The 12,071-nt window shown below is 38.5% G+C and overlaps 1 protein-coding gene across 4 annotated transcripts in view; it reads left to right on the top strand.

Moving 5' to 3' along the window:
• LOC309658986 (uncharacterized protein) overlaps positions 1–12,071 on the top strand; it is a gene marked incomplete at its 3' end in the record, with an annotated part of 321,204 nt that overhangs the window by 270,609 nt on the left and 38,524 nt on the right. Inside the window, exons 6-7 of one of the 4 annotated variants that reach the window (XM_082458304.1) lie at positions 5,235–5,294; positions 9,749–9,783. The exons of 2 other annotated variants lie outside the window; for them this stretch is intronic. In XM_082458304.1, coding sequence (XP_082314430.1) covers positions 5,235–5,294; positions 9,749–9,783 — 95 coding nt within the window. The remainder of the gene's footprint in view (positions 1–5,234; positions 5,295–9,748; positions 9,784–12,071) is intronic. One more of the 4 variants, XM_082458303.1, reaches the window with a different exon arrangement.

Below are 12,071 nucleotides of genomic sequence, written 5' to 3'. Positions count from 1 at the left end.
ACAACTGGAAGTTTGTATCTTTTGACCACCTTACCCTTTTTGCCCAACCTTCACCCTCTGCCTCTGTCAACTACCAATCTACTCTCCCTATCTATGAGGTTTTTGGGTTTTTGTTATTGTTTCTTTTGTTTGTTTGTTTGTTTGAGAAACATTGTATTAGTGTTGAAACCTGGTCAAAACCAGTGAAAATATCTAAATCAGAGGGCAAGGCCTGTCCAGCTTAGTGAATCACAAGGCAGAGTATCTCTGGCAGCTACTGGAACAAAGAACTGCTGTGGATATCCAGAACATTCTTGGGCCCCAGTGCTGAATTATCCCTAGATTAAGGATTTTGATTCCTTTGTCTGTTTCTTCCTCTAGCTTCAGAGTGGCACATCTAGTCACCCTGGCAGCTAGTGCATATAGTACCTTTATGAAGCTAGATGGTGTCTTCATTGTTTCAGATACTTTGCTGCTTTCTGGGAAATTGTTGGAATAAATATACAAATTTATGATAACCTTGTAAATGGTACCCCATGGAGTTGTGCAGTGTACAGCCTGCACAACCATACCCTTTGACCCATCATGTTCTTGTTTTTCCTGTTTAAACAAGTCATGACCTGAACTAGTGACCTGGGGACTATAGGCCCCAGATGACAATCGTTGGCAGGCTAGTGTAGGCACAGCAACTAAGATAAAAGGCAACTTTAAAGTCTGAGATGATGGGTTAAGATATTCTCAAAAGGCTCCCTGCCTCATGACTCTGTCATGTTGCTTAATTTAGCCCAGGTTGCTAGGGAAATGAATTCAAAATTGACCAAGGCAGTGTCTAGAAGTACTGCCTGAATAATAAATTAAATTCATGGCAAATATACCCTTTGCTTGACAGCCTTGGATGGATTTATTTGCTTACGCAGAGCTAAAGACTAACATAACCTGCCCAGTCTTGACAAAATCGCTGAGTAAGTCGCACTTATTTTCAGATTCCTCAGCATCTTCTTTTTTTACTTTTATCTTTTTTTTTTAGCATGCTGATACTTTTAGTTTAATTTAATTTATTCTTTATTCAATTTATTTAAACTGAAAAGACAAAACAAAGCAAAAACTGTTCACCCATTTCTCCCACTCCCCACTGCCCCGCCTCTGGCAACTACCAATCTGGTCTCTGTATCTATTAGCATGGTTATTTATTTATTTTTTAGATTCCACATATAAAAGAGATCATATGGTATTTTTCTTTCTATAACATCTTTTTTGTCCCTTCTGCCTGGAAGTGAACACCTAGAAAAGGCAGCTATGTTACACATGGAATATTCTGATAGAAGTATTTAGCCCTGCACCTCACTGCCTGGCCAGTGGGTTCCATGGATGGTTCCTGTCTTCATTGCAGTTGCACTTAAGCAGGCCTGATGGTGTAGTTGTGCTGTCTACAGGAACTTTCTGCAATGATGGAATGGTCTATAATCTGTGCTATCCAATGAGATATGTTCGTGTATATGTATGTATGTGTGTGTGTATCACTAACTGTATGTGGCTATGTACAGAGCACTTGAAGTGTGGCTAGGGAAACTGAGGGATTGAACTTCTAATTTTAAATACTTTTAATTAATTTCATTTAAAATTTAAATAGCTACAGGTGGCTAGTGGCTACCATACTAGACAGTGCAGGTCTGAGAGAGAGGTCTTATCTAGAGTGGGAGGAAACTCATATTTGTTGTGCACTTTCCCATCGTCAGGGACTTTTTTTTAAATGATCTTATTTAATCTCATGAAACTCCGCAGGGTAGATATTATTCTCTCCATCTTATAGAATGAAAATAACTGAAGCTTAGAGAATCAGTCGTCCATATTATATGACTGATAAATGATCAATTCAGCATTCAAACCTTGGTCACTTTGGTTCTAAAGCCTGTGCTTGAAGTTTTCTTGGGGAGGTGGTTTTCACTGTGAAGAGTTAGAAACGAAATTTAGAGTGAAAGCATTAACGATAACCACCAAAACACTGCCATCAAACGTCACCGAATGATAAGAAGAGAATTGCCCAGAGAGGAGAAGGGAGTGTGTGCTGGTGCTGGGCAGAAGCAACACCTAGTGGACGGCGGGGGGGGTGGGGGGGTGTGGGGGGTGTTGGGGGGCGTGGCAGGAAGAGGAGGGACCAAAGCCACTGTGCCGGTGACAACAGGTTTCCCTCAGTATGGCCTCCTCAGCCTGTCATATACAGAGTCATGAGCTCTGTCCTTACTATTTCCTTTCTCCATCAGATTAAAATTGGGCTTTAGTACTCTAAATAGAACCATCAGAAGCTTGCTTATTAGTCGCTGCTGAGGACTGAGTACAGGTACATCTGGGAGTTGCCAGCTTCTTTTCCTCAAAGCCCCAGACCTGCTAAGGGCAGGACCTCTGTTGAATGGCTTCTCGCCTCACCTCCCACTTCCTCTCTTCCTTTATTTCTTAAGATGCTCAGAGTCCGTATTTATTGTCCAGTGTTCTGCTTTATTCATGGCTGTTCCCCACATCTAGTGAATATGCATTCATCCTAGAGGCCGTGGTTCTCAGCCCTGGCCACATCAGAATTAACTGTTGCACTTTAAAAAATCCAGCTGCCAGATATCTGCCCAAACCAACCGAGTCTGAATTCTGGGAGTGGGGTCCCACCATCAGTACAGTATGTTTTACCAGTTTTCCAAGGGTCTTGGGTGTGTAGGAAGGGCTGAGAAGCACAGTCCTTGCTGATGAGCCGTCTGTGTGCCTCCCAGAGTTCTATCGTTCCCAGGGCACTAGGTAGATGAGGGTTGTGGGTGGAAAAGGGTGAGTGTTGCAGGTGATAAGAAACAGGCAGTTTGGGGACTTCCCTGGTGGCACAGTGGTTAAGAATCTGCCTGCCAATGCAGGAGACACGGGTTCAAGCCCTGGTCCGGGAAGATCCCACATGCCGCGGAGCAGCTAAGCCCGTGCGCCACAACTACAGAAGCCTGCGCACCTAGACCCTGTGCACCACAACGAAAAGTAGCCCCCACTCACCGCAGCTAGAGAAAGCCCGCGTGCAGCAGTGAAGACCCAGTGCAGCCAAAAATAAATAAATAAATATTAAAAAAAAAACAAACAGGCAGTTTGAAAATGACTCAGGGAACCTGAAGGTGAGGAAGACGCAAGAGAAGTGGCAGGGGCCCCTCAGGGGGCTTTTTTCACAAGCATTATGGATAATGGGTGGAGAACAGGAATCCCTGGTGGAAGAGAGAGCATCAGGGTGAACTATCAATAGTGACATTTCTTCCGTTTGATGTCATTTGTTGAGAACCTTTTGTACCAGCCCCTGCTGTAGGGGCACAAAGATAGATAAGAAAGGTGTCTCCCATGGAAAAAGTTGCAGGGTCTGGAATCAACAAAAAGAAGAGAAAAATTAGGGAAAAAACCTCATTTGACCAAGTAGGAGTAACCCGCTTTTAACTCTGTTTGTGTATGTTTGCCATTTATTACCCAGCCCAAATAGCTCTCAGACACATCATTAAATGTGTGTCAGGTTCTCTTTGTAAGTTGTAAGTTGTATTCAGCTGCAGCAGTATCCTCTATTTATATCTTCTTAGCCTTCATGTGGTCTGTTTGTGCACAATTTAAACAAATTGAAAGGAGCCTGAGTGCCATGTCCACCTGCAACTTCTCCTAAAAGGATTATGTGTGAAGTAAATGTCTATAATAGTTTTTGGGAATGCATTATGTAAGTCCACTCATCTTCTTTTACACCCCCTTGCCAAGCCATTCCCTCTACCACATCACAACTAACGAGTTTCCATTTCTAACCATAGCCTAAATCAAAGTATTTTCTGTGCTTTGATGGAGCCATAAATGGGAGAATTAAAGAAAAACTTCCCTGTTGGTCTCAAGGTTCTGTGTTTGGGGGAGCAGCACAATGTCCTCTTCTGCCCTGGAGGCTACATCAAGGGTGTCTCCATGGCTTTGTGCCTGCTTGCCACGTGCTTCAGCATCAGCATTCACTTGAAAAACTATCTTCATTTTATCGTGAGTGTAGTGCTCAGGGTGGGGACCTCACGCAGGAGAAGAGGGGAGCTTGAGGACAACAAGCACTCCTATCCTCTGGGCACTTGACTTCCTCTTTGTACCCTCATAGATAACATAAACAAGGCATCAATTAGTTGCATCTGTCTTTGTATTTTATATGAATGGAATAATACAATGTGTACACCTTTGTGTCTGGCTTCTTTCATTTAACACTATGCTTGTGAGATTCATTCTTGTTGTTGTGTGTAGTTGTAGATCATTTACCTTCACAGCGATAGAGTTTTCCACTGTGTGAATATTTGTCCATTCAATATTTATCCATTCAAATCCATTTATCCATTCAACTGTTGATGGATATTTGGGATAGTTTTCAGTTTGAGGTTGTTACAATTGCTGCTATGAACGATCTGGTACAAGTAATCCAGTGAATGTACATACAAATTTCTGTTGGGAATATACCTAAAATTGGAGTTGTCAGGTGATAGGGAATGTGTGTATTCAGTTTAAATAGATACTGCCAAACAGATTTCCAAAGTAGTTGTACTAATTCTCCTGTCCACCAGCAGTGTATGAGAGCCCTGGTACCTCCACTTGGCCTTTTCTATCTTTTCATTTTAGACATCCTGGTGTGTGTGTGTAGGATCACACTGTGATTTTAATTTGCAATTTCTTGGTGACTGTTGAAGTTGAGCATCTGTCGTGTTTATTGGCCATCTATAAGTAATTTCTGCTGCTTGTTTTATTATGGTTATTTTAATAACTTATAGACAAATTTCTTATCCTACTTTTTCACTAGGAGTTTTCATAACTTTCTTTTTTACTGCTACAATGTCATGGAGAAATCAAATTCCCTTTTCTTAGGCTAATACAGTCATTTTCTTAAATTGTTCAGTTACCTGGTCATAAAAGGAACAACTGTTGTCTCTCAAAGCAAAGAGGAGGATTTCACTGAAATCAAATGATTTAATGTATAATAAATGTGAACAGATTGAAGGAAAATGATGCAGTCATTTTGGAATGTATGCCTGATATATCTTTAGATATTTTGTATCAGTTGTATCTTTCTCAAAAGACAGTCAGCCTTAGTGCTGAAAGAACAAGCTAGAGAAGACCTTATCCTGATGGAGTTTGTTTTCTGAATGAGAATACTGTTCTAGAGTTGATATGCCATGGATAAAATTTGATTTAAATCAAATGAGCTATTGTTTAAGAGTCCTTTTCTGTTATTGGAATTCAAGGCTGCCAAGCTGTTCTGTGAAGTGCAGTGATGGAACTTCAGAGAAGGCGTCCACAGTTAGGTGAGTTGGATAAACTCATTAAACTAACACATTCGAGCATTTGGAGCTTTGCTCAAGACCACATGGGCAGTGTGACAACCAAGAATAGAAAAGCTGGAGAAAAGCAGGAGTCACAGAAATATAATAAGCCATATTATCTGGCCCTATCTTCATTTTTCTCTTCTGAGCAAATACACAGGGGATTTATTGCCTGTCAGTGAGTGACAACAGTATATAAAAAGGACTGGTTCTCCTTGTTGGAGAAAAATATTCTAGTTGGTCATATATTGCTGACTGAACCGTCTTATCCTTTGAAGCATCAATAGAATTTAAACTGATCCTAAATCTTTCCAAATTGCTTGTTGAGATATTTTTCTACACAGAGAATATTCTTAAGAAAATGTTTAAATCAAGGACAGTTTTCTCATAACTTCAATTTCTTTGACCTCTACTCCATGGGTCAAGAGTACACACAGTGCAGATCTCTCTCTTCACCTGTCAGTTCTTGCTCACGTGTGTTCTGGGTTGGCCTTAGCAGTAAATGGATCAGCGCTGTACTGAGAGGGCCCTGAGGCCTGACCATCTATCATCTCATCCCTGTGCCTGTCATTCTATAACTGCTGTATTCCTTTGAGTTTTGAAGGCTTCGGGGTTTTGGAATGAACTTTTAAACATACATGTAAACTTGGTAGAGGACCCACTTGAAATTTTTCTCATTTGACATCTTAACAAGGATTTGCTAAAATAGATCCTGCAGAGGAAAGAGGGGGAGATGGGAGGGAAGTTATGAGAGAAGAAATGAGTTCGAGACCCAATTTTACAGTCCAGTCTTGATTCTGTCCAAAAAACTTACCAAAAGTAACACTCCTAAAAGTTATACATACATTTACTTCTTATCCCAGGAGCATCACAAATTTGAGGGTACAATGTATTTTGGAACAGACATCAAGAAATGTGATCAAATACATTTTCTGCCATTATTAAATTTGCCCTTAGGTCAAACATAGATTTTTTTATATGTCTCCATTTTCAACCATTTCCTCCTAGAGATGATGGGTGTGACAACAGAGAGGAAGGGAGACAATTAATTATTTCTCTTTGTTACTGGTCTTTGCCTCTAAAATTTCTTCTGACCCTTCAAACTAGCACATTCTCTCTGCCTCTAAACAGCTCATGTTTAAAAACTATTTTGAGAGAATTCTTCCACTTTTTTCCATTCTATCATGAAAATCCCTGGTTATATGTTCTAGAGAAACTTGATACAAGTAATAAACAGGAAAAAAATAGTCCACTGAAAAGACCACCTTATAGAGCTCTCCTTGAGCTCCAGATCGGCTCTCTGACACCCTCTTTTCTCTTTCCTTTTGGAAATGACTGAATTGTACCTTCATGGGTGGTAAACTCTTTGTGCTTCAAGGAGGGAGAGATGAAGATCTGCCTGACTTTGCTGAAGTTAGTCAATTAACACTTTGGGATGGTAGCAGATGTTACTGCCTGGAAGATACATTGACCTTTGATTTGAAAGAAATCAGGGCTGTCAAGTTTCAGATAATTGTGTCTTAGATAATTCACAGCTCATCTGGGGCCCTTGGCTCTTTTATTGACAGTAAGCCATATTTTAGCCCATCCTCAGATATACAAAGTCTATTCATCGACTCAGTGAGTCACTAATTTCCTTTAAATTTTCATTAAAAGCAGAGACATTACTAAGGAGCTTGTATTAGTCACACTTTGATCCAGCTTCAGTTAGACATTTGAGGCAAGAATGGGCAACGAAACAAATGATGTCAAAAAAGAGAGGCTAGTACAGCTATTGGATACTCCACTCTTCATGTCCAACAAATATGGAAAAATGTGAAGGACCTGTTGGAATGGCATCTGGTCGGCCAGTGTGACAGCTGCAGAGGGAATGGATATTATATTATTGAAGATAGTTTGTGTAAGCTCTCATGTTTGCCCTGTCTCATCCTCCTTTCCCTGTCCTCACTTCTACTATGACATTCTTTGCTTTCATTCCTTCCAGGGAAACAGTACATCTGCTTAAGACATGGAGTTTCTTTTGAAGGACACAAGTAGTTCAAAAGCTATTTGTGTTCAGATATTACTTACCTATTTTAAATAGCCCAGCCATGATGAAATACTAGCATAGCAGAATCTAAAATAGTTTGGCCCAGCTTATTAAGTTGTTATGATGCACATTACAGGCTCATTTGCGGTAATTAATTAGTGGAGAGAGGATAAAGCCTCAGCCTTGATTGTTTCTATCTAACAAATGTATTGGAGGAGAGTTCATTTATTAAGAAGAGCACAACTGAAAAGAGTACATATGCAAAAAGCTCCTTTTTTTCTCCCTTCACTTTACATTCTTTTCCAATGCTATTATTTAAAATAAATTTTTTAAAGCTCTAAATAGAAACATGCGCTGTGTTCCTTTGCCAGTGGTCTTTTTGACTAAACTGACATTTCCTAAGTCACCATGTTTGCATGCAATGTTTTCTTCTCCTAGTGGTTCCTGGCAGATCCTTGTGCTTTTAACTCTTTCAAATCCTTAGAGTATTTAGGGGATAGAGTTGGAGAAATGATGCGACTCAATTTTCTTCCTCTCTTTGTCAAGCCTCCAGAGTAGGATGAGATGACTAAGTATAGTTTTGTAGAGTCAAAATAGCAATATAAAACCCATACTAAAGATATACAGTATGTTAATATTGTTTTCCCAAACTAGCATCACTATTTTTTATGGATATCTATTTTTTACATGTCAACATGCAAACAGTAATAATTCTTCTATTATTTAGCTCTTAATAGTTTTCAAAGTAGCCATATTATATATATATATATATATATATATATATATATATATATATATAAAATTTTATTTTGTCATCTTCCAAACACTGAAGCAGGCTGGGCAAAATGCTATAAACTTCCATTTACAAATAAGGGAACTGAGATGAAAAGATGCTAAGGCAGCAGACCCCAAACTTTTTGGCATCAGGGAACCAGGGACCGGTTTCGTGGAAGACAGTTTTTCCACAGACGGGGCAAGGGGGATGGTTCAGGCAGTAATGCGAGCGAGCGATGGAGAGCAGCAGATGAAGCTTCACTCACTCGCCCACCGCTCACCTCTTGCTGTGTGGCCCTGTTCCTAACAGGCCGAGGTCCGAGGACGAGGGGTTGGGGACCCCTGTGCTAAGGGATTTGGCTGAAAGCATAGAATTGCCTTTAGAGGAAATCAGAGACAGGCCTGGCCTTCTGATGCTCAGCTGGTGCATATTCCTCTATATAAATGTTGCTAAAATTTTAAACATACAGAAAATAAATATTTCAGATACCCACATATCCACCTCCCTAGATTTAACAAACATTAGCCTTCTGTTTATTTGCTTCAGGTCATTTTTTTGGGGCGTTTGTAACCAAGCATTGCCAATGCATCTAATACTATCCTTTCCCCATCTCTTTTTCATCCCTCCTGCCCTCCCTTGAGAGTTACCATTATCCTGAATTTGTTGGGAAGCATTCTCATGAAAGTTTTGAGACTTTTACTCTATATGTACGTGTCTGTGAACATGTACAATATTGCTATGTTTTAAATTTTCACATATGTGGAATCATATGTACCATTTTGCAACTTCAATTTGGTCCTCTCTCTTCAGTAATGTTTCTAAAATTTATCCATGTAGATCTAGTTCATTCATTTCAACAGCTGCATATTATTCCACTGTATGAATAAGCCACTGTCTATTCATCTATTCCTTATTTATGGACATTTAGGTTTTTGTCCATTTTTCCCTATTTCAAACAGTGCAGGAAAGAACATCTTTGTGCAGTTCTCCTTGGCCACAGGTGCAGTAATTTCTCTGGGCCTGAAGGATATACCTGGACATTTAATTTAAATGCTATGTACATTTTCAGCTTTTCTAGGTATTATCATATTGTTTTCCAGAGTAGTTGTACCAGTTTGTTCTCTCACAACCAATATGTAAACTCTTTTTTCACAATCTCTCCAACAATTGGTGTTGCCAGTTTTTATGTTATTCCTCCCCCTACCCCATAATATTGGCATGTAACGATTTCTCCTTGTTTTTATTTAATTCTGATTAAGTTTGCTTACCTTTTCTGATATTTATTGATCGTTAAGATATCTTCTATAATTAACTGATTATATTATTTTCTTCTTTTGTTTTTTCTGTTAAACTTTTTTGCATTTTTCTTATTATTTATAGGAATTCCATATATATTCTGGATACTTTAGCAATTATATACTTTGCAAATATCTTCTCCCAATATGTCTCGTCTCAACTTTGCTTATAGTGACTTTTATTACTATAGAATATTTTGATTGTAATGTGCAATATGATTTATCAGTATTTTCCCTTACATTTTGTAGTATTCTGACTTTTAAGAAATCTGATATCATAAAGATACTCACCTATATTATTTTTCTAAAGGATTAAAGCTTTGCATTTCACACACAGGTCTTACATTCATTTTGAACTTATTTTTGTGGATGGTGAGTGATCTACTTCTTTTTTTAATATAAATTTATTTATTTATTTTTGGCTGTGTTGGGCCTTTGTTGCTGCTCGCGGGCTTTCTCTAGTTGCGGCGAGTGGGGGCTACTCTACGTTGTGGTGCAGTGGCTTCTCTTGTTGCAGAGCACAGGCTGTAGGCACACAGTCTTCAGTAGTTGTGGTGCGCAGACTCAGTAGTTGTGGCTCTCAGACTCTAGAGCGCAGGCTCAGTAGTTGTGGCACATGGGCTTAGCTGCTCCGCGACATCTGGGATCTTTCCAGACCAGGGATTGAACCCATGTCCCCTGCATTGGCAGGCAGATCCTTAACCTCTGCACAACCAGGGAAGTCCTAGAGAGATCTACTTTTATCTCTTCCTTGTGGATAACCAGTTGTCCCAATGCCTTTTACAGAATATTCCATATTTAAGCTTTTGATTTTTAAGAATTTAGTTTTTATTTTCTATCAAATTTGTATATGTACAAAATATAGATATTCAAGAATTCTATACTCTTTTTTAAAAATGAAAAATGGAAGTGCTCTGCTATTACACCTCTTACCATTTCCCCCACCCCAGATACAAACATTATTTTACTCTTTTCATCTTTATAAACTTAAAAAAAACCTTTTTTCTCTTAATAATATGCTTGTGTTACCAATACTTAATTTTTCATTTTGGGGCTTTATTCTTTAACTTTAAATTTTGGAAGATGAGGGTTCTTTCCTGTGTCTACTCTTCTAAAATAGTATTATTGTAATTGTATTATTGTATTATTTCAGATTTAAATTATTTTAATATGTAAACTCTATTTACAAATGAATTGTGTACTATAAGAATTACTTTTCCTTTCCTGCCTATTTTTGGTATGTTTTTCCTGGATTTAGTGTCTTATTTTATTCTTATTTTTTCCTATGTTCTTATAATTATACTCAACCTTTCTCTAATTTATATAAATCTCCTCTCATGTTTAAATACCTCCATTTTCTGACAACATCATCTTAAAATTTTTTATTGAGATACAATTCACAAGTTACATTATATTAGTTTCAGATGTATAATGTAATGATTTTGATATTTGTATATATTACTAAATGGTCACCACGATAAGTCTAGTTAACATCCATTGCCACACATAGCTAAAATTATTTTCTTCTGTGATGATGGAATATTTATTAAACCAAAATTGCAATAATCTATTTTTGGAGAATGGAAACAGGAAAGAACCCTCATCTTCCAAAGTTTGAAGTTAAAGAATAATGCCCCAAGGTAAAAAAATTAAGAACTGGTAACACAAGCATATTATTAAGAGATAAAAGGTTTGTTTGTTTTTTAAAGTTTATAAAGAGTGAGAGAGTATTTGGAAGAAACTGATGTGTGTTTGGTGTCTTCTTCCTGCATGGGAGAGGTGGGCAGGAGGCACTCAGAAGGCCCTAATGAGGAGAAAAGTCAGTGAGTGGGAGGGCTGACAATTTGGAAGACCAAGGATCCATGAGTTTTCTGTGAGCCAAGTGAAGGTAGCCAGGCTTGCATTGTCTTCAAGCAAACTCCCCCGGGAGCTTCCTCCTAGGCAAGGAGACCCCAGAGATAAGAGAGTGTGGGTGTACTTTTGGGGTCAGGACCTGGGAGAGTACATAAGAGATCAACTGGAAAGTGCATTGTTGCAGTGTGGAGGTTCTAAGGTAGGCGGCTGTCTCTCAAAGGGCTCTCAAATTTACTTTTGAGTTCCTGCCACCCAGAGGACACTTATAGCCAGATTTCAACAGCACCATGGAGGGTCCAATGGAGATGTTCTCAGTCATAACAAGTATGCCATACAAAGAAGCACTTTGTAAACACTCCTGAAGGAAGTACTCTAATAAGAAGAAAAGGCTAATTCTAGGATATGCAGCCAAAGATATAAGAAATAAGGATGACTAAATATATGTACTAAAGTTCATTTGTCCAAAAAATTATCAGGGGCCAAAGGGAAAAAAACAAAAGACAAAACAACAAGAAACCTTCTTAACATTCTAGAACTAAAATTCTAGATAATATTAGGGTGGAGAAGAGAGAAATAGAGACTAAAGGGATGTAAATGTGTCTTAACATTATAGCCTCAATATCTACAGAGCGTCATGATTAAGTAATGTTTATTTATTTCTCCACCAGAAGTATAAGGATGTTTCTATATCAGAAAATTTCAGTGAATTATTTGTAGTATTAAAAATAAAAATCATGTATTCACTTCAAGATATGCAGGAAAATTATTTGATAACAGCAGCCAGTAAATGGAGTGAGTAGAACAGT

Source organism: Balaenoptera physalus (genome assembly GCF_965194825.1).
Source record: "Balaenoptera physalus genome assembly, chromosome: 3".
NCBI lineage: Eukaryota > Metazoa > Chordata > Mammalia > Artiodactyla > Balaenopteridae > Balaenoptera > Balaenoptera physalus.
Note: the sequence above shows the minus strand (reverse complement) of the source record. Positions and strands in the feature narration are given on the sequence as shown.